The sequence below is a fragment of the Fundulus heteroclitus genome, chromosome 20, assembly GCF_011125445.2.
Source record: "Fundulus heteroclitus isolate FHET01 chromosome 20, MU-UCD_Fhet_4.1, whole genome shotgun sequence".
Taxonomy (NCBI): Eukaryota; Metazoa; Chordata; class Actinopteri; order Cyprinodontiformes; family Fundulidae; genus Fundulus; species Fundulus heteroclitus.
In genome coordinates, this window is record NC_046380.1 from 38,901,403 (window position 1) to 38,924,708 (window position 23,306).

At 44.2% G+C, this 23,306-nt stretch overlaps 1 protein-coding gene across 2 annotated transcripts in view; it reads right to left on the reverse strand.

Moving 5' to 3' along the window:
• Positions 1 to 235: 235 nt before the first annotated feature.
• Positions 236 to 23,306, reverse strand: part of pdzrn3b (PDZ domain containing RING finger 3b) — a 140,934-nt gene continuing 117,863 nt past the window's right edge. For both annotated transcript variants that reach the window (XM_036151302.1, XM_036151303.1), the window contains 7 exons: positions 15,031 to 15,284; positions 9,854 to 9,941; positions 5,970 to 6,068; positions 5,786 to 5,848; positions 5,595 to 5,696; positions 4,879 to 4,995; positions 236 to 2,611 (listed from right to left, as the gene is read on the reverse strand). In XM_036151302.1, the coding sequence (XP_036007195.1) occupies positions 1,091 to 2,611; positions 4,879 to 4,995; positions 5,595 to 5,696; positions 5,786 to 5,848; positions 5,970 to 6,068; positions 9,854 to 9,941; positions 15,031 to 15,284 (2,244 nt within the window). In that variant the 3' untranslated portion in view covers positions 236 to 1,090. The remainder of the gene's footprint in view (positions 2,612 to 4,878; positions 4,996 to 5,594; positions 5,697 to 5,785; positions 5,849 to 5,969; positions 6,069 to 9,853; positions 9,942 to 15,030; positions 15,285 to 23,306) is intronic.

Genomic DNA, 23,306 nt, shown 5'->3' on the forward strand with positions numbered 1-23,306 from the left:
TGTATGCCCTGTGAATCACCACTTTGTTTTGGGCCATCGTGTAAAATTCCAACAAAATGCACTCTCAAGGTTTTGGTTGTAATATGAAAAAACTGTGAGAAGATCCAATGGATATGAATACATCTCGAGCCACTGTATAAATATGTCAATAAAATTAGCCTTACAAGGATTTCTAATTGGATTTTCTTTGGCTACGTTCTCAGCATCATTCAAAAAAGGACACACTCCGGCAACATTTCAAAGTTCATCATATATAAAACAATAATTTATTATGACTGTCATTGTACAAGATTCAAATTGTGAGGCTAACTAGGGCTTTGTTAAGCTGGTTCTCTGCCCAATGCATGAAATCCTATAGAAGCAAGAGCATCTATAGTATATGTGTGCATAAAATAAAACACATCCACAACAGATTGAGAAACATCTCACTCTAAAGCTCACATACATACACACATTGGTATCAACGTTCTCTGCATATCGGAACAGATGCTACGTCGCTGGTGGTCTTCAACTTTGGGAAATCAGCACCTTTTGGGAAATATTTCAAAAAGAATTACTTTCTTACAAAAACTATATTGTTTGATTCACAAAAAAACCTTTCCAAAAGGCTTCAGTTCTGTTTTTTATCGGGAAAATAGCATTGTGTCCATAAAAGTGTAACGGTAAAATACTGATAAGATATATATATATTTATATATATATAATATAGTACAAACAAACTGAAAGTAATATAAATGCTGGCTGGTAAAGTATGGCACATGTTCTTTACACGCTTTCAAAATCTTCCAAAAAGTCAAATATTGCTGTTTTTTTCCAAAAAAAAAATTCCAAAAGAGCCAAAAAGGTAGAAAAGATTAGAGAAAACGCTTCTGAAATCATTATTTTACAGCAGCAGAGTCCTGTTCAGCGAAGGCCATTCATCTTTTAATGGATCCCTGCGCCCTGGCTGCAGTGAATGAAAACGATCATCCTGAACAGCTTTCCTCATTTCTTATTTACACAATGACACCACACGCTTACAGCAGCTCTTTCTGCTCCAGCTGGTGTCGTCCTATGTACACGCCGCTCCCCTGGCGCCTGGGAGCAGGACTCACACCGTCGTCACAGACAGGAGCGAGTTATAAACCCTGGTCCCGTCGGGCGACTTGGTTCCGTGGGTCAGCAGTTCCTGGATGGTCATCCAGTTGTCAAAAATCTTCTTGTTCCTCTTTTTCATCATCTTTTTGTGGCTGAGTTCGATGATGTTGGGCTCCTTCTTGTCCTCCGCGGCGCTCTGCTCCCTCAGGCAGTCCACCCGGCTCTGCTTCATGAACTCGCGCCGCTGCTTCTGCTCCTTGGCCCGCACGGCGTGCTGCTTGCGCTCCTCCTTGCTCCAGTAGCGGCCCATCTTCAGCTCGCTGATGGCGTCGTCGTCCGTGGTCATGCCGCTGCGCTCCTCGTGGATGCGCAGGGCGCGCTCCCTCAGCAGCCTGTCCCGGATGGGCCGCTTCGTGATGTACCGCGTGCCGTCGCTGCGGATCTTCACCTTCCACTCCATCCTGGGCTCCTGGTCGCCGGGGCTGGCCGGGCACATGCTCACCAGGCTCATCTGGCTCTGGGCGTATTCCACGGCGGATTTCTGCTGGATCAGCTGCATGTAGCTTTGGTAGTGCTGGGCGTGGGCGGGGATGTGAGCGTGCTTGTAGGGGGAATGGGGCTGAAAGCTCCGTCCGCCCTTACCCGACTCTCCCAGCTTCCTTTCTTTGCTCTCGGCCTGCAGCTCTCCGTCTGCGTCCTTAGAGGAGCCTCTGCTCCGGCCGGGGCTGCAGGCTTCCTGCACAGGAGACAGGAGGGGCTTGTGTGTCTTGCCATTGGAGCCGCCGGACCCAGACGGTCCGGCTGCACCCTGGTTCTCCGCTCCTCGGCGGAGGGAGTTATCTGGAGACAGCTCCAGGGTGAGGGGGGTGCTGCGGCAGCTCTCGCCGGTGTTGTAGGCACTCGAGCTGTCCTTATCCGATTTCTCAGGCAGCTCTGTGATGTCTGACAGCTCGTGGCGGCGGGCGTCTATGCTCGTGTTGTAGTTGCGGAAGCCGCTGTCGTGGAGCATCCACAACTCTCCGCACTGCTCCCTCAGCTGCTGCATCTTGTGGGCGCGGACGATGTTCAGGCACTCCAGCTCGATGCTGCGCAGCTCCTCGTTGAGTAACTCCAGCTCCTTGTCCACGCCCTCCTCGGCGTGACCTTCGGCGCCGCCGCCGGCGGCCAGGCTGAACAGACCCTGGGCTCCGCTGTTCCTCATCTGACACTTCAGCTCCAGCAGCTCTCGGAAGCGCTCGCACTCGGCGGCCGGGATGCCCAGGAAGTCGGCGTCGGCGTAGTCTGCGGAGATGAAGGACTCGCCGCTGAAGGGCAGGTCGGTGCTGCCCAGGGTGTCCTGGCTGTAGGTCAGCTTCCTGCAGCTGCCCAGCGTGTTAGAGGCCGTGGTCGTCTGGTCGTCGCCGAGGTTCTCTTGCTCGGAGCTCTCGTCGTTGCGCGTGCTCTCGTCCGTGCGACCGACGCCGCTGTCTTTCTCGTGGTGGTTGGAGAGCAGCGTGGCGGTGTCTGTGGTGCCCCCGTCCTCCTCGTGCTTCTTCTGCAGGGAGAAACAACAGAAGAGGACTTGAAGTGGCCTTGCCTTCTATACAAGGTCCTAAACTTCCATAAACGCTAACTCAGATGCACACCAGCATCCACATTTCCAATGAGCTGTCAACTCCACATGACTAAATTACAGCGCTGATTCACAACACACTCAACAGTTGGGCTGAAATGCTGGATTTGGTTTTTACTCCACATGGACTTGTGCATTATGGTCAAACATCTGTACTTTAGTCTGATCTGTCCAACGGTCCAGTAGCTGGACAAAAAACCCGCCAGATTGACTTTCCACCACTGTGCTTGGCTTTTGGTGCGAGGTGTTCTAATGCGTTTCCTGAATGCGGTTGTGCTCATCTCATTTTTAGTCCTGTCTGGTCAGTCCTGCTTGTTCCGGAGCTATGCTTAGATTTAGAAAGTTGCGTTTTTAGAAAGGAGTCCTTTCATCCACATCTCTTCCAAACAAAACAGGCCTGTTTCTCCAACTATAGTGGCATGAAATTTAACACTCCAAGGCCCGACATGGAGCTCTTGGCTGCGTTTACATCTTCTCTGACCAATGAATGGTCTGACCTTACAATGAACCTAAAGGCCGGTCCACTTCAGGGGAAGGTCCGCAGCTGAATCCTTCCCAATTTTTAACCACTTCAGAATGATGGACTCTAACTCACTCAGAGATGGCCTTTTGACTCGTAACAGATTGATGGTGAGCAACCGTCGCTTCTCAAAGGTCATCGCTGATGTTTTTCCACCAAGGCGTTGTCTTAACACACACTGGAAAGGTCCAGACTAATAAACCGACAAAAGGTTCTGCTGGTGTGTTAGACGCCCCATCCTAATGACGATCAGAAAACCTTGACGTGGTTTGAGATGTTTTCATCTGGACACCTGGTTGCAGTTTGAGCCTTTAATTCCTAGGTAACCTTTGTTTCCAAACGCACTTCTGCAATTTGGTTTTAGCGCCTCAGTGAAAGGAAGAATCAAATCATGTAAGACGTCTAGGGTTGCTTTCCATATTTGCCTGTAGCATAGCTAACATTTTAAGCATGACTGAGCTCTGAGAATTACTCCTTTGGGTCAGGTACTTTTTCCCTTACAGGACTTTGTGCGCCTAAAGTATTTCCTACAAACAAATTGTAAAGATTCTGTAAAGCAGGGGTGTCAAACTCATTTTGGTTGAGGAGCCGCATACAGCTTAATCTGATGTCAAGAGGGCCACACGAGTAAACTCATTGCAAGATTAAATAGAACTAATAAAAGTGGACTTGTTGATTTTTATATTAAATGAATTTCACTTTTACACAATATATTATGAATAACCTCAGCGTTTTTAAGAAAAGTATGTGCAATTTCAACAATACTTTTACTCAGTTAAACATTTACTTGTGCATTATGCATAAGAACTGATCACAGTGATTGTACAATGTTGAAAAACATTTATTCACATTTTTTGGAACTTACAAACACTGTCCTGCATGACAAAATACATCAAACAGATAAAAATTAAGAAATTATTTAAAATCAATTTTCCACATCTGAAGCTCAGTGCTACCATCTGCTGATTAAAACACAGCGCCCCTCGTGGACAACATAGGAACTGCAGACTTTCAATTAAACGAAGTACATGTTTTTTTCAATAATTGTTTTATCATTCTGTTCCTTTTATCTCCTTTCTTTCACCTTTTCTTGTTCTTCCTTGTTCTTCCTTTCCTCTCCTACTTTCCCATTGTAGTGTCCATATAATTTGAGATATTCCCCGCATGAATCATAATAAAACTATTCACATTTATAAATCAAGCGGAGCACTATGGCAAAAGCAGTACTGCTCCACTTGTGAAAGTCAAATCTGATTAGCTCTTTTTGGCATTAAGACCATTTTTTATTTATTTATTTTTATTTTTTAAATTATAATGCATTTAGCCACCGGGCCGGACTAAATTGTTCGGCGGGCCACAACCGGCCCGCGGGCCATATGTTTGACACCCCTGCTGTAAAATGAATGTATATGATGCATAGAGGACATGGCCATTCTTTTTTGAGTAGCAGGCTCTTCCTTTCTCTCCCCAAATGTTAACGTGTGAAACTAGTTTCAGTTTATTCATGAGTCCCAACATCTCCTTTGTCTCCTTCACGTAATAACAAAAACAAAAAACCTGAACATCCATTACTCAGATTGATTGTGTGTCTTCCTGCTCAGTGTGCTGTGAATGTGTGTGTGTGTGTGTGTGTGTGTGTGTGTGTGTGTGTGTGTGTGTGTGTGTATACCTGCTCCAGCATGCTGGCAGTGAACTGCATGGCCTGGTGGTGCTGCTGCTCCAGCATGTCCATATGGAGGTCATCCAGGAAGTCATTCCTGTCATCATCCATCCAGCCCTCGTCCAGCTGGGATGCCACAAGCAGCAGAGGAGAGACGCCTCATTAGGCACAAATATGAAACTGCAAAAATATATACCCCCGCCCCCCCACCAGCAAAACAAAACAAACCAGAAGGAGCACTTCTGATATATACAAGGCCTATTCCTTGACACAAAAAACATCATACATCTTGATCAAAATCAGTTCCCTTTTCCTAATCTTCAAAAAGCTTGATTTTAAACAGAGAGGCACCGAAAAACAGTTTTTCCGAATTTCTCATATATCTTATAAAGCTCCTTATAAATAACGTCTTACACCTTGGTGTTTCTTCTGGTTTTATTCTAAACATCCCATTTTTACCAGAAAAAAACCCTCAACTTGGGCTCACCGTCCCCCAGTAAAAGCGTCTACACTGAAGACTCATCACAGCCAGGAACTGCTTGGGTGAAATCATTTGCTGATCAGACAACCTCCAGATTTTGGAGATTCTGATTCGACCAGTCATGTCCGATCAAGTTGAAAATCGTCCGGTTCTGGTCACCAGCATATTTCTCAGTGCGTCTCTAGATTTAACAAACAACTTGCCCCCTCTACCAAAAGCATATCCATCCTGACATGCTTATTACCTGGATCTCTGGCCGGGCCACCAATAGAGAGATGTTCTGGTTGCCCTCACTGGTCAGCAGCACCACTGCATCCTCTCGATTTTGAATCTCAACACCATTGATCTTGATGGACATAGAAATTGACAAATTTTCGGTTTTGAGCGCGACAAACCAACCGAAGCGTCAAGCATTAGTGCGTGTGTGAGCCTTACCTGTATGATTTTGTCCCCTTCTCTAATCCTGCCGTCCTTCGCAGCGATGCTGTTTGGATCAATCTAAAAGGAGCAGGGTTGTTAAATTGTGAGCTTAAGGCAACATCATTCCTGCTGACAAGCCCAGTTTGTTGTCATTCACTGAACGTTAAAGCAGATCTGAGCACAAACCGGCAACACTTACCTCACTAATGTAGATCCCAGCCTCATCCTCGTCATCAGTCCTATAACAGATGGTCAGGCCCAGTTTTTCTTGGATGTTTGCTCGGTAAAGATCCACCTCCTGGTTAGACACAAATTAAACCTGAAATTACTTTCTTTTTTTCCCCCCTCTAAAGATGGATCAGCTAAATAGCTGGGAGCTTGGGCAAGCGTGTTTCTAGACAAAGTAAAGATATTGACCACAGAATGGGGGCAGAGAGCAAGGCAGATCTATCAGTCACTGTAATGAATCTTTCAGCTGGACGAGGGGAGGCCGTCGGCTGTTCTTAGAGGCCCACTGACAGCATGAGAAATGACGCAGCGCGCCGCGGACGGCCACAGCGCCGTTTTTCACTTGTCAACACCTGTAATCTCACAGATCCAGATAAAGTTACGAGCAACGCTGGTCTCTGAGGTCAAAGGGCGAGCTCTGTGAGGGGTAGCTCCTAAAAAAACAAAAAAACACTAAGCTGTAGCTGAACGCACTGATGAATCTGAAGTTCCTCGGTTCTTTTGGCCCAGAGACAGACGTATTGTACCGCCTCGCCTCCGGGATTGACTTCCAACTCAATTTAACTTGCAATCCCGTGCAAATCCAAAAACCAGTGGGATTAGCTCACCGATGAGGTCAGACAACATGCTAACTAAACAGGCTGCACAGCACAACGAGTTCTACCGATTTAATGAGATAAAATGTATCATCACTGCAAACGAGCGGTTTATTCCATCAGAAAGAGGGCAGCTAACATCTCTGCAGATCCCACACATCCTGCACACAAGCTGTTTAGATTTTACCTTCAGGTTGTTTCTTTCTTGACATATTTGAGCTAAATGACTTCATTGAGAGCAAAGTGGAACCGCAGTCACATTCCTTGTTGTTTGAACCAGCTGGCCGATAAAAGTTGATTCTGAAACGTCAGACTTCCTATTTGAGTGGTATTCCAATAGAGTTCTTGCATCTGACGCCACAGTCACGTGATCGGGGGTGCGCGCCTCCATCTTGGTGGGCAGGCTAGCCTGACAGCCCGTCTACTACATGACAAAACGGGTGATTTAGAGCGTACTTTTAGTTAGTTTATTTTTGGAATCTAAGCAATGCCTACGACTTGTTGTGCTCCCGGTTGCACAGAGAGGCATTCCAAATCGTTGGATGTACGTTTCTGTCGTTTACCGAAGGAGGAAGGACGAAGAAAGAAATGGATATTTTCAATGAAAAGAGCGCAGGCAGACCCTCCCAATGGACTGGGGGGGGGGGGGGGGATCATACTACGAGAGAATTTGCAGTCTACACTTCATCTCCGGTAAATACAACTTAATTCTGCTCTATTCATTGTTCTACTTAAATAGCGGCGGAGGGGAGGTGGCGATCGCTACACAGGCCGGAGAGCCGCCGCTGTCTGGAGCAGCACCCGCTTCCTGCTGCTCCAGACAGCGGCGGCTCTCCGGCCAGTGTAACGATCACCACCTCCCCTCCGCCCGTTCACGGGAGCTAGTATGTCTGTGTTTACGCTGCAATGTCGCTAACACCTCCACCCATTTTAAAGACAAAAACACCAAAATAATCCGTAGTGAGTGATGTTTTTTTTAACCTACCGGGCGGGTCTTCCTCTCTGCTTTCTGCTGTTACACAAACCTGTCTGAACATCCATCCATCCATTTTCTGACCCTCTTAATCCCTCATGGCGTCGCGGGCGTTTGCTGGAGCCTTTTTCCTGATATAAAATAATTGCAGCCGTCCAGTGGTTTCATGGCTTCCATGCTCTCTTGTCCGTACTGGCCTGCCGTGTTTATAAGGCAGCTGTATGTCGCGGTACGAAACCCTTGGCCAGCATTTCACAGACTCGCTCCGTCCCTTCAGGCTTTTGCTGTGTGGATCTGGCAATCTGATACCATCAACCATCAACTTACTCTTAAAACAATCTTGTGATACGTTATCTAAAGAAGAAAAATACGTGGAGAACTCGTCATTTTGTCAAATGGCGTGCCAACCAATATGGCCGCCACGCAAGGGGTTCTGGGTAACAGAGTCACGTGGTTGCAAGGGGTCTATTGTTTTTTTCCTGCATGGAAGCTTTTATACCTTTGTCGTCTTCAAACAACAAGCCACAGCCAGCATCCAGTGCTTTGGGGCATGTCCACCAGCTTTGCACATTTGCATCTGGAAACATCTACGCTATTTTGATGCTTCGCCACAAGTTTTTAACGGGTCTGGACTGTGACGAGGCCATTCAAACACACAGATATGTGGCAACATGGCTCCCTCTCTTCTCCCAGCTTCCCTAACCCAGCTTCAGACACACATCCCCGCAGCACGATGCTGCCATGACGATGTTTCATGGTGCGGTGTCATGTGCAGTGTCAGTTTTCTGCCACACGGAGCGATTAGCATGTTGGCCAAACAGTTTCTTCACCGTCTTTCATGCGGTTGCCGACTAATAGTTCTGTCATTAGACTCTCCCACCTGAGCTGTGGATCTCCTCCATAGTGTCCGTGCGCCCCACGGCTGCTTCTCTGATTAATGCTCTCCTTTTCAGATTAGGTAGATGGCCATGTCTTTTTACGTTTTGTAGAATGATGGATTTTTTTTAGGGGTATAAGAGTAAAGGAGGCTAAATACAACAACACCATCCTTTTCAGATTTTTATTTGTATTTTTTTAATATTTAAAACCTTCTTTGCTAAACCAGAGGTCATCATTAAAGGATTATGCGAAGAAGAGCTCGGCATGTATGACGCAGCAGCCGTTAGCCACCTCCTGACCTCCAAGTCTAATTAGTCCTCCATGGACAACTGTACCATCAGCCAGGAGGTGGCTGACATTCATCTGGAGGGGGTCACTGTTGTCGAAGGTCACCAGAGGTCAACAGCAGCGGTTATATCACAGTCTCATCCAGCAACGGTTAGCGCCAGCAGATCCATCACTGTAACCCTGCTATCTGTATCATCCAATTATCTGACGAGCCTCTTCTTTACTGCATGAGATCAGGTTGCTGTCGCTAATAAGTAATGATGTCAGCGTTGTGTGTGTGCTGAAAAAAAACAACAAACAAAACAAAAAAAACCCCAACAAAAACCAGCATCTCCAGTCCTGTCACTGCTAACTAGCAGCGACCACTGAGCTATATAATACACCGGAGTGCTAATCACCGTCTGTTTGAACGAGTCGCTTTGAAGCCACCAGCCGCCATATTGGTACTCCCTATTCCCCCCCCCCCCAGTAACTAGGGAATATGTGCACTACAGCATCAAATAACGAGGATTTTCTCATGTTCAGGGGGTGCTTAAGACTTTTAAAATGTCAAATGCCATATACTTTTATGTTATGTTCTAAAAATATCAAGTACTGAGAAAGTCATGTGCTGAAATATTTTGCATTTTATTCATTTAAATATATATGTTTAACATTTATAAATATATAAATAACAATATACAAAAACATATTTACATATGTGTATACATATATATACACATACTTATATATACATATATATATATATTTAATATGAATAACATGTAAAATATTTCAGCACCTAATTTCCTAGTAGTTGATAGTGTTAGTACATCCACTGACTGTAGAATTACCTGTGAAACATTTTCACACAGCCAGAAAACTGCTTGTTATTGCAAGCAAATCCTATGGGATTCTGTGAGAGTAGGGAGTAGCAAGATGGCGGCCAGTGACTTCAGTTTTTCGGCAAAATCAGCACTCCAGTGTATTATATAGCTCAGTGGCAGCGACCGCATCAGGGCATGTGGTTGCGAGTAAAACTGCGATCCAGCTGGATTCTTTGATGTCAGCTCCACCTCTGGCCTCATGTCTCCTCACTGATAAAACAGCAGAGACATTTAAACGGAGATGATGTTTTACCTCATATTCCAGCCCCTCGCGCTCCATCTCCTGTTGTATGCCCTCCAGGAAATCGTTGGGGTCGAAGTACGTGTGCTCTGTAGGAGGCCTGAGAGAGCGAGAAAGAGAGAGAAACAGAGGGAGAGAAGATAGTAAATTTGGGACACACCTCACACAGGAACCAAAACACAGAAACCCTTTAATCCGTGTAGATTTCACTGCTCTGAAAATGAAATGACACGTAGAGGGAGCGCAATAAGAAAGGAAATCACTCTCAAATCAGATATAGTGAAGCTGCACCCAGAGGCTAATCACAAATTAGCATTCTGTGTTTTTGATTTGACTCTGAAACCAATTATAGAAATCACTTTTATTCATTAAAGGCCATTTCCTGCTGCCACAGTGCATGCGTACTCCGGGTCTTGGAGCGGGGACATTTGACACACACAGACAGAGGAGAGGCAGCTTGGGAATATGCAGATATAAATGAGCAGAACCGTTATTTTAACGTGCCCTGGAGCAGCAGCCATCTCCGGTGATTGGCAGGAACACTTTCTCGCTGTGATCACGGTGCTGTTTTCTCCAAAAGTGAGGGAAGCTATCATTAATTGGATATGCAAGTAGAAATCCAAAACTCTACTGTGGGCACATAACATTGCTGAACCAAGACCTGACCGACTGCAGCAACCCCAGATCATGGCACAGTCCTGACAGGGTTGCACGGTGGGCGCTAGGCATGATGGGCACATCGCTCCATGTGCTCCACGTCTTACCCTGATGCACCCATCCATGGCTCTGGAACAGGATGAACCTGGACTCATCAAACCACAAGACCTTCCAATGCTGCAGAGCTAGATCTTTATGCATCATGGCAAATTAACGGCGTTGTCTTTTTTCAATTAGTTATAGTTTTTCTAAAGGCTACATACCTGATTAGCTGCCCTTTGTGTTCCCTTCACACTGTGTTTAAAATGCTCGCTACTAACCATAGTCCTGAGTTCTGCTGTTGTTTTCTTTTTATTATTATTATTTTAGCAAAATTTTCAACTTTAATGATCACATATAGCGATCATTAAAGATTTTTTTTACAATCACATTTCTTCTGCGAAGATCAATTCCCCAACTTAACTCCCCGTTTTTAATAACGCGTAGGACAGTTCTCAACCCAATTTAAGCAAATGTTTTCATCTGCATGCAAATAATTAGATCCGTCTGAAGCAGATTAACATCTTTTCCACGGTCACTGGGTGCGTCTAAAATAAATCTCCCTTTACCTCTATCAGATTCCCTGTCCTTGATGAAGAAGGGCATCCCCTCAGCATGATGCTGGGATCACGCTTCACCATTGGGATGCTGGGTGATCTCCAGGGTTTTCCATAAAGCCCCAAAAAGTCCCAGAGCTCCTTCTCCAATGTTTTGCTGTTTCCATCTATTTTTGTGGGACCTTTAAACAGCTTTTATTCCCCCAATAGGCTAAAGTGAATTTTATGTACTATGCTTGATCTATAAATAAAATGGGAGCTGAATACATATGGACACCATACCTTCCAGATATGTTTTTTGGAAAACATTCTTTCTCCTTTGCACTACACAGCTATGCATAATTTGTTGGTTATGCATAGCTGTGTTGGTTAAAATGTGTGGTTTAAACGTGAAAAAAAGTAAAAAGCGGTCGCTTTCGTCTTTGATTTGCAAGACACTGAATCCCTTTTCTAGGGCGTATTAGGATGCTAAGAAGAATCACGGTCCTTTCAGCTATGTATGTGAAAAGTTCTCTCAACCAGGATGTAAGAACAGCTCAGTTATTTGCGTGCGGGAACCCGATGAGGATACATTTTGTTTTTAACATAGCATTAAAACGTTCTCTGTCCCTGTCTGGGAGAATGCTTTGGGAAGCTGAATCATGTTCCAGGTGAATCGGTTTCAGTTAAGAGCTTCAGAGAGGCCATAACCACTTGGCGCTGTAAAAAGGCAGGCCGGAGCGCTGCCACATCAGAAACAACTTTATCTTCCAATGTAGCGACTGCCAGCAAAACGTCGCTAAGCAATCTTCCAGTAATGGGGGGATGTCAGTGTTCAAACATGTCATCAGCCATCGCAGCGTCTGGTGGGATGATACGGAGCTGAACGCGGTTCTAACTTTATTTGTCCCCTCCGTGAGCTCTGCCTGGTGTTTTTTACTGAAATAAATCACGAGGCGGATCCTGGCCCACAATGAAGGGAGCAGAGGGATGGGTTTACGGCAACACCTTTGGGCCACTTCAGTAAACAACCCATTACCAAGACCTGGGTCTTGTGCAGAAACTAAAACTAAAAATCTACAATTCTTTTAACACCCTATTAGTGGAAAGCTCATTGACGTACTAACTAGCAAAACTAAAAGAGTCCTCTATAGGATACAGTGCACATGCACTAAAGGGTCTGTCATGATTTAACCTGACATTTTCACTCATCCTTACATCCTTATCCTTTATAGGCACAAAAGTGCTGTAATATTAGTTTTATCAGGAAAACGAGGGGCATTGTGGATATTTTATCTAAACAGTTTATTATCTACAGGCATTAATGAGGATCTATCTATTAATGCCATCGTCTGGCAACCAGATATCTATTAATGCCATCGTCTGGCAACCAGAAGGTTGTGGGTTCGATTCCAGCTTCCCCTTGCCACATGTCGATGTGCCCTTGGACAAGGCACTTAACCTCAAATTGCCTACCGAGCTGCGTCTCGGTGTATAAATGTGTGCGCGTTAGTGAGAGCGACTGGGTGAATGTGGCTATAGTGTACAGCGCTTTGGGTGGTCAGCATGACTGGAAAAGCGCTATATAAGTTCAGTCCATTTACCATTTACCATTTTAATGAGTTTCCGTGAATGACCCTATATTGTGTTATGCTTTTAATTTGATTTTAGATTTTTTTTTTCTTTACTGGCTGTTATCTAGTTCATGCCTTTTATTATAGAATTAACTTTTACAACGAGCTCACACAGAGTACGGTGCAGATACGGTTCCAGTGCCGCAAGGAACCCAGGTAAATAAAAGTCAACGTGTCCACTCACATCAGCCCCGGTGCATTGTGGGTCCCGCTACTGAGGACGTGCGGCGCGGCAAAAGATTCTGCAAGACGGAAGTTTGACCATGTTATGCCGTCACGCCATGGCAGAGTGAAATATGTGACATGGGGAAAGAATCAAAAAGGACCAAAAAAGGTATTTCACATTCGCAGCCACCGAGGATCCGCCTTCATGGCAGGGTGCCTGCTGTGAACCCAAAACCACTCCCCACGGACAAAAAGTCTAGCGAGCCACCCCTGCAAGCCACATGAGATCCAGTCTGCCCACCTTCTTCTGCCTGGGACATCTGGAGGAGAGGAGGTGGCTGGGCCACGATGGGGCCTCATACTGTATTTTAAAAAGCCACTTTTCCCTCTTTTTAAAAGCCACTGTTAAATGATGTGTTTGTCTGTTTATAACAGCCACCAAGAAAATCTCTCTACAATTACACTGTCGCGCTGCGCTAAAGGATCCTGTCTATTGCGCAATACGCAATTAATTCGAAAAGCTCTGCGAATTATTCTTGCACCTTCCGCAACAGGTTGCTGTCGTAAAAATGGACAAGACATGGCTACGACAGACTTCCCTATCTCCTCCGCTATTTACATAACATGCTCACGAGCAGCCTTAAGTTTGCGCTCATGTTGCTATGACAGCAAGTCCAGGATGAGTGGAAGAAGAACCAAACGATCCAAGATCATGCAAATCGTCAACAATCAAATCCAGCTAACCGAGTTAGCGACGTACGAAGAACAAGCCCCTGAAGCGAAGAGCGGCCTGTTGAGGCCACCAAGTCTCCATAACAACCACTAAGTGTTATTATAAATGCCAGTTGCATTTTTAGGAAGCATGCCAGGAGAGAGCCCCTCTCTGTCAGACAATGACAAACTTAAACGTTCAAGGCTTGCTCTACTCTCTTTCTGCAACTGTGATTTGATCAGCTGACTAAGAATCAATTAACACTGCATGCCAGCAAACACAGGATGGATACGTGGAACATCACCATATGCCCGCTATAAACACGGTGGGGGAACTGCCGAGGGCCTACTTCTTTTGGATCTTGTAGTGCATGGCATCAAGAACTCTTTAAAATACCAGGAGATTTAAAATAAAAACTTTATTTTCTAGTTAACTAAAAAAAGCTGATTGTGATTAGATATTTCAGCAGAATAATGTTCCAAAGCATATGGCTGAATCGACACATATATGGATAAAAATTAAAAAAATAAATCAACCACAGATCTATGTGCATCAAGGTAGAAATTCAGAATTGGAATCAGATTTTCCGTTAATCGGCTCTGACTGATCATCAGCAGGTCAAAATGCTGAAAAATCAGTTTTTTCTTTGCCATGAAGTGCATCAAAACAAAGATCCCTGAACGTTTTAGGTCTGTAATGACACAAAACAACAGTATGAACTTGATGGACTTTCTTGAGTTGAATAAAACTCAACGGATATGAGACATTAAAGGGATTTTACTGAAATTCCCTCTTTTCTGTTGGATCCAAAACTACCTCTGTCAAGGAAACCTTTTTCTATGCTAGAATCCTTCAGTAAACTTTAAAATCGGCATCGTCAGTACCTAAAAAAACCCGGAAATGGGTATGTGCCAGGAATAAGCTGGATCATTGCCTCTTTAGATCTTATCTTCCCCCAACCAGCTTCCAATTTAACCTCAGTCCCCAGACAGAAAACCTTAGCGCTGAGCTGAAGAGCAGAGAGCACAAGAGAGGAAACGGGAGGCCCGATGATCATTATTAAATAATATAGGTGCTGCCCTTATAAATATTCTTTAAAAGGTCAGATTTTTTTTATATTCGGTACTGAGATTAAGCTACGGCAATTAAAGAAGAAAAAAAAAACATTTAAAGGGTTTTTAGACATCTCTACCAGAGGTGTCGGCAGCTTTGTCCTGTCTGTCAGTGTGTTTGCATACAGAGTGCATTTCAAGCTGCACACAGAGCTGTGGTGAAGGAATTTGCCTCGCTCGCTCTCCAGGACTCTTAATTATACGCAGAAAACAGATGAAGATCATTAACTGACAGGAAGAATAATCTATGCCAAGGCCACGGCTGTATACGCCCTTTGATCGTTCCGAAGTTCCCACGAAACGGCGATGCGGCGCTACCAGCTACTGTACTCACTCCTCTGGCAGGAGGTACTCCTCCAGCTCCGTCATCGGGGGAGAGGAGGGGGGCAGCTTGGTGAGAGCCATGATGTGCTGCAGAGTGATGTCGGTCTGGGTGCTGATGTCCGACACCTGGGTGTCCGCCATGGGGGCGGCCGGTTGGGGGTGAGGGGACCGGCGTAGGACCTGGACCATGATGGGCTCCTTGGCCGTGCGAAACGCCTCCACTGCTTGCTCATGGGTGGCTTTGGAGAGGTCCTTGCCATTCACCTGGAGGACAAAGAGAAATTGCATCACTGACTGAACAGATGATATTTTTGTGACTCCATAGAACCAAACCAGTGTGATCACTCACTTATTATGACACCAGTAAATAAATCAATGCGCCCAAACAAACGGAGCTCTTCTCTAAATATTTAATTAGCGCCACAGTCACTCCCCCCCCCCATTTCCACAGGGTCATAGTTGGATCAAGCGGAATACGACCTTAATTAGGAAGAGTCTCCCTTTAATTAATCAAGTTCATTAGCTGTGGCAGCTAAAAGAGGAATCCTGTACGCAAAGTAATCTCCCTCCTGTCAGAGACTGTGGAGGGAGCGCCGGCCATTACGCTCAGAAGATTAATTTGAGCAAAAGGCTGCGCTGCGCCACAGAGATGAGGCTAATTAAGTGTGGTTGGGCCACTTAAAGCGTCCGTGCGTTGATGGAAGCGCGAAGCTGCTAAATACCCTGCCCTCATAGGAGTTTGTCTGGGTTCCAAAAAAAAACAAACCTGAAAGCGGATCTATGCGGATCGAAGGAATCGGAAGATTTTCCGTGTTATCAGCTGTGATTGATGATCAGCAGGTCAAAAGGCTAAACGTGCATCAAAACTAAGAGCTACAACCACGTCAAGTCTAAACATGCACACCAATGGCAGTGACTTCCACGGACTTTCTTGGGTTGAATAAAAATGGGATGAAGATTAGTGACAACTGATGCACCAATGAGAGTATTTCTGTAATTCCCTTTTTCTATTGGATCTACATTCCCACATTATTCTCACAACCCTTCAGAATCCTTCAAAACTGTGATTGGCAGGTCAAACCTTAAGGGAAACTTGAAATAAGTATGCGTCAGGAATGAGCGTAATCTCTAGATCTAATGTTCAGATTCCATCCTAATTCATTACAAGGTCCCCAAAGAAACAACAGTAAAAAAAAAACAAAACAAGAAGAGACTCTCACTTTCAATCGGCCCATCATACAAAATGAGTTGGCTTGTGATTCCTGACGCGTCGGAAGCTTTCATAGGATCTCAGCCAAGGGGAGTTCTCATTTAACAGGCTTCTCTGCATATTTGCCTGCTCACATGTTTCTTGGATAGCTGCAGCTTTACACCAGTGGCAGATCAGTAAGGAGCTCATGATTCTTCAACATCCTTTCCTTCTTCTCCTGACATCCCAGAAACATGCTGGTCTGTGTTTGAGGACTCCTTTTCTGATAAACCCTCAACTGGTTGGTTTGGCTGCCTCTGGCTGTGGTGGTCTCACTTATTTGCACGTGGACCCAAATGTGGTCCTGCATGGTCAGCAAGCGGCAGAAACATCGAAAACGACCTCCTGGGAATAACGTCTGTACTGTTGGAATCCCCGATGGAAACACTGTGAAGAAAGGGGAGAGCGGGGCTTCTACCAAAGCCATTCATTTGTGAGAAATGCCCACGGAAGGAAAGCAAGGCCTGCAGGACACTTATCCAACTTTAAATCTTGGCTAATCTAGTTGCAGTATCTAATCAGTAAACAGACACCATCTACATGTAGTGTACTGCTGGCGTAAATCCAGCTCTTAAACCCTCCTAAACTGACAGGCTGGACAAAAAGAGCGTTAATCAGAGAAGAAGGCAATAAGCCCATGGCGGTGAGTTTAGCCCATAAACACACCACACAGTGAAACACAGTGGTGGCACCATCATGATGTGGGGATGCTTGCATTAGCAAAGGCAGGGAGAGCCGGAGCTATAGTGGAAAAGGTTTAGATGAATGCACTTCTGTGTGTTAGAATGGTCCAAAGTCCAGATTGAAATTCATTTAAGAATTAGGGACAAGTCTTGAAATGAATATTCACAGATGCTCTCCATCTGCCGGTAGAGACAAAGCCCAAAAGACTGGCAGCCGTGACTGCAGCGAGACGTGGTTCTACAAAGCATTGGCAAGGCGATACAATTAATGCACATTACACTTTTCAGATTTTTTATTGGGGGAAAAAAAAAGGAACGCAGTTATCATTTTTTAAATGTTTGACACGACTTAAAAAGACAAGACGTCTTATAGATGCCTTTGTCTTCTGTACGCTGCTTAAATTTGCCCAGGATTTCACATCCACTGTGTGTTTGTCTCCCATAGCTAGATGTGATGTTTTACATCAGCTGAAGAACACAAGCGGCTTTGTGTTGCCCTCTCACTGCACGGAGGCCCGCAACTGTCCAGCGTGGTTGCCTGGAGTCTCGGGACACCTAGAAAGCAGTAGAGACAAAGCCTTTAGCCCCCTGCCTGGTGAGCCTGAGGCATTCTGCTTCAGCGCTTTTAATGAGGGGGACTGGGAGGGGACTATTCGCTTTGCTCACCTCTGACACATAACAGCGCGCTGAAAACACACAACACTCCTGTGCAACACAACACACAATGCCGCGCCAACCGCCGAGCTCGTCCGACCAGCCTTTGCCGTCACTGGGCCTCAGTTCAGCGGTCCGAGAAAGCTCAGACGGCTCTGTTTGCACGGAGGCCATGCAGCCAAAGAGAGCAGACCTTTACAGGGGCGCTGCTGAGAAAACGTGAACTTTAACGGAACGCTTGGTTCGCATGTACAGAACAGTCAGGCTTCTGTTCCTGTGCGCACAGATGAATGACACACAGAAGGCTCTCTGTGAAACTCTGGTACATCCTCAAGACGGGTTTCTGTTAAATCTATTTTAACAGCAGGAGGCCAGCCCATTCCCCACTTAAAGGAATACTAATTAGGTCAAAATCAAACGTCTTCTGTCCCAGTGTCGGGAGAGGAATTTACTCAGCTGTGGCTTTGTTATTCACAGCCTATTTTCCTTCATTAAAAATGTCACATTTGACCTCTAAGGCAACACTGGAAACGAGTACCTGCTTGGGATTTTTTTGCATCCAATTTAGAAATTTCAGTTGTCCTCAATGCGCCACGTGACAGCTTATACGGCTCTTCAGGCCGTTGGGTAATAATTAGGGGCAGCAGGGGTCAGTTGTGCTTTGAACTCTGATGTCAACTCATCTCTGCAAAACAAATCAAGTTGGACTGAGACGTCAGTGTGGGAGTTTGTGTGTTTGCCTGTGTGGGTCTGTTCTGGGGGCTGCAGAAAATGTCTCATCTGCCGAGGCAGCTGGCTCAAGATTTTCCATTATTGTCTTTGCATTACTGCGGATGGGGTGAGGCTGCTTTATTAGCTCCTGATTTAATCCTGCGCTGTCTGTTAAATCAAAATTGATTTATTCATATGAGAATTCTCGAAGAGGGAATATAACAGGATATTTTCATAACGAAGGCGATAAACAGAAATTAACTGATGCTGCTCTGAGGTTCCTAGTTACTGTTGCTATGCCGCAATGTTTACTGCTGGCAAAGCATCGGTTTTCATATATTATTTCTAACTTTCCTTTGGTGTATTCTAATACATGGGGTGGTGAACTCTTAGTCAGGCCACCTCTCGTAAGAGGCTTTTTGATCTCAATGGGCCTTAGTGGATTAATGAATAAATAAATGAACAGTTAAAGTACATGTTCTCAACACGTTTAAGATAAACTAGGGTGACATAATAATCACTGATAGCTTAAGACATCAGGTTTGATTTTATCCGTTTTGCTAACTGAGCTAAAGTTAGCTCCACGGCATGGTTAGCTTGGCTGCGTAGCTGCGCCTCGCTAGGCACATAAATTCTAATGTGAAACATTGGACAAATGAACAAGCTACTGTCAGCAAGGTTTCAATTACATGTAAATATTCATTAGTCTTAAGGTTCCCACATACTCGGGCATACTGTCAGCTGCACAGACTCCCCGTGGACCGGGGGTCCACACCTGTTGTCTACATGTATTGTGAGAAATTCCTACATTTGCCACACTTTCTGCCAGTGGGACGAGCTCAAGTGGCTCAAGTGCGAGCCACCAGAATTAAGAAAGACTCCTGGATAGGTGTCGAAACATTTAAAAAAAAAAACCTTAACTAAAGTTTGGTTGCCTCCGATTTAAGCGTGTTTGCTGTTGCGATGACCTGGATGACTGAGAATATGCACAGTCTCCCAACTTCAAATACGTAGATATTGCCAGATGGGAGATTTTACCCCCGCGTGTATTAGGACAAAGTGAGTCGTCGTGAATAAAAGTGCTTCTCAGACTCCTTTTTTCAATCCTCACCCATTTAAGTGCCAAACAGAATATTTAAAAGCCTAAACTGACTATTAATGCAATATATATGGCAGGACAAAAGACCCGAATGGAGCTTGAAACGCACCTTTTATCTAAACAAAAAGGTGAGATTACATTGGTTTAAAAAAAATACTATAGGACAGCTCAATTGTGTATCCTGGAACACAGGATTAAAAATAATCTAGAGACAGGATGGGTACAAATTGAACAAAACTCCATTTCTAGTTGCCCTCTCAGAAGCATATTTCATATACTGAAAAAATGGAACTAAAATAAGTCAAATTTTCTTGAAATGAATGTATTTGTCCTTGATTTGAGCAGGTAAATAAGATGGTCTGCCAATGAAATGAGTGTTTTGACTCCTAAAATAAGATAATTAGATATTCTGCCTTCTAAATAAGACGATGAAGATGAGTTGTTCCTATTTTAAGTGCAAAAATCTCATTTCATTGGCAAATCATCTTATTTACGTGCCCAAATCAAGGACAGATACACTCATATCAAGAAAATTTGACTTATTTTTAGTTTCGTTTTTGCAGTGTAGCAAACCAATATGGAAAAAAAATTATAATTAATCACATTTGAATATCACACATCATATGTATGGGAAAAGAAATCAAGCTCCAAGTTCAAAAATCTGAATAGTTTGAAATTGGTATCAGCAGATCACAACTTTGAAAATTGATCATGTCAGGCTACAGGTCAGATCAGTGCAGCTCTAGTGTTAAAAGACTAGATCTTGTTATTGCATTTCACCAATGTTCTGCCACATCTACCTTTATTAAAAGGACAAAACGACCTTCAAATCAACCCATAAAAAGTAACATCTGCTCATCTTACAGTTAAAATCTTGTTGGAAAGAGTTTGACAGATGTTAACATGAGTTTATGATAGAGCCTTTTAATCCACACATAATCCGGAAATAAAGAGGAGTGTTATTAAAGAAGCCCTGCCTCACTTCCTTGGGGATAAGCAGTGAGATGAACAGAGGGGAAACTGCCAGGAAAACGAGTCCTTTCAGCGTGCTGGTGGTGGGACTGACGGGGGGGATAGTGTGTGGTGGGCGACCCCTGGGAATCTCACATTATACACAAGCATTTAAAAGGCTCATGAGAGCCAGGTCGCTCTGCTCCTCTTTCTGGTCCAATACACCTTTAAAAAAAAAATAAAAAAATCCTTGAATCCTTCATTTCAGAACAGAGAGGACTGCTGACATGGTAGAGAGCGTGAACACTTTATGGGTTATTTTGAGGGGGGTCTATATTGAGGTTTGAGTGGCAGTCTGAATGTAGGTCATTCCTCCAGTGTTAATCCCCCCCTTTGTTTCACTTAAAGCCATTCGCGTTCAAAGACGAAATTTGAGCAGCATCTGAGGATTTCTCTATGTGGATATTCACTCTTATAAGTGCGTTTAAAAAAAAAAAAAATGTAAACATATTGTTCATTAAACTAAACAGAAAGAGGACCCTCCACAGTGCGAGGCTGGAAAACACAGCAGTCTTTTATTTACAGCAGCGCTAAAGCTTACTGAGGATTACAGAACAAACAGCTAAAAACTCGATGACGGCTCAGAGAAACAGCCTTGTTTTCTTTCACCTAATCAGATTTAAGTATGGGATGTTGTGTTTTCCACAGATGGTCAATTAACAAGCCAAATTCCTCCCCGTTACGCTTTCTGTTGCCTCCCTGAGAGTCTGAGGTACACAGATGAAGGTATGAGGTGTGTCTCTCGGAGAGCTTAACCCGACTTTATTGCCAGACTTTTTGGCAACAGAAAGACTGCAGATAAAAACACTTGATTATCTTGTCATGATTATAGTTTGACACAAAAATTACATTTGACATTGTCTACTTATAAAGCCAGAAGGAGCAAAGAGCATCCAGCGGAGAGCATCGTTCTCTGCCTCGTGGCACAGAACGCTGACGCGGAGCAAAGTGCCGGATGAGCTTCCCAGGGCAGCCGATATCCACTACTGGATAGAAACCCAGGGTTGTGACATGCTTCATCAACACTTATCTCACTCACACCGCCACCCCAGGCTTCCCTTTCTCCAGACACAGGGCCAGACAACAAACATAGCAATCCCCTGTGAATGCTAGCAGCACACCGACCCCAACCCCAAGGCCAAGCCTGTAGGTCTAAGGCTACGTTCACGCTGCAGGGAAATAACACGCAACTGATCAGTCTTTTTCACGGCAGTGTAAACGGCCCAATTCCGATATTTTTATCCCCCCAAAAAGTCGATTTGTGCCAGTTCCATATGTGGTACCATTTTGGATATGTATCGGATATTTTTCAACACATCTGCTGTCTGAACGGTCATGTCGCATTTATCCGTCTTTCACGTCCCTCTCCTGTCTCTCACTACACATCCACACTCAGTAGTAGCAGTTAGCGCTCCATAAAAGACCGCTGTTAATTGCTCAACAGCTTTCTAATAATAACAAGGAGAGATGCCGCCTGGTATCCCAGTTTTTTTTTTTTTTTTTTTTTACAAAACTTTATTGAACACTTCTGACAATTTACGTCCATAAACAGTGCGCTGCTGTGTGACGTCTCTGTCTGTTATCTGCGCTTGTGGGTCGCTTAGGGGCTGGACAATATATATATAAAAAAAAAACATATCGATAAAACAGATCGATATTGATAACTATCAAGAAATTCAAAACATATATTTTAAGTGCAGCCCTGGCCATTTTATGCTGTTGCTTAGCGACCTATTTTTAGATACAGAACACACAATCACTGAATTCAAACTCAACCCTTTAATTCAACTAACTTTTTACCAACGCTCCAAGTTTTTAAAAAAGAAAAAAAGAACGCGTGCTCTCTGAACTCTTTGAAGGAGGCGGAGCTTGGTGACGAAGCGTTTTTGATTGGTTGGGAGGATACAATGACCGTAATATTAACCTATATGGCTAAAATGCAAAAGGAATGAGCACTGTTATTCTACTGAACTTTTTATTGACCCTTTCTTTCTATCATTAATATAAGTCTATCAATTTATATTGTTATTGAATTATCGTAGTTATCGCCCAGCCCTTACCAGACAGAAGTCTAATGGCGGTCGCATTTAATAGCAGTATGAACGATCACTTTCAAAATTCAATTACAGCAAATAAACCAAACTGAGCATCAAGGCCTGCAGTGTGGATGTAGCTTTAGTCACTCCAGCCCAGCTTGCACCTGCAGAGATCTGGTGCAGTGCAGAACAGCAAAGGCTTGACAAAGAGATATCGCCTTCTCCACGGCCCCTTTAAGCTTTTCCATATTTTGTCATGTTACAGTTAAAATGTATTTCAGGACTTGATGTGAAAAGGGGTAGCTTGCTTCTCTGTTCTGCCCTTCTGAGTATATATACTCACAAAATTAGCTATTGGATTGGAATGCAACTGGGAACATCAATTTCCAAGTTATGCCACAAATTCTTACTTGGATTTAGGTCTGGGCTCAAACTGGGCCCTTCTAACATGTGGATAAGCGCTAACAAAGGGATATTTAAATGCAAATCTTAAAGGGCCACAAAGACATTGTTCAATGAGTCAAATGTCCATTTATTAGAGTGAGTTAAGCCTACGCTATGATAACTCAATCATACCGGGAATTAAATATGTGTTAAAAATCAGTTATAAAGTAAAAAATAAGTAAATCAGCATGAAAGTAGAAGAGTGCTTGGAAGTTCCTTAAATTAGGACATTTTATAGACTACATCATCAAACTGGGCAGCTGTGAAACCAAATATCATTCGAAGTTTGCGTTTAGATCCTGTCTTAGACAGATGTGACGGCTCACCAGAGCCGATGTTAGCGGTCATTGGAAACACACAGTGTCAAGTGGTTGGACTCTGCGCTTCTGGTCCCTGCAT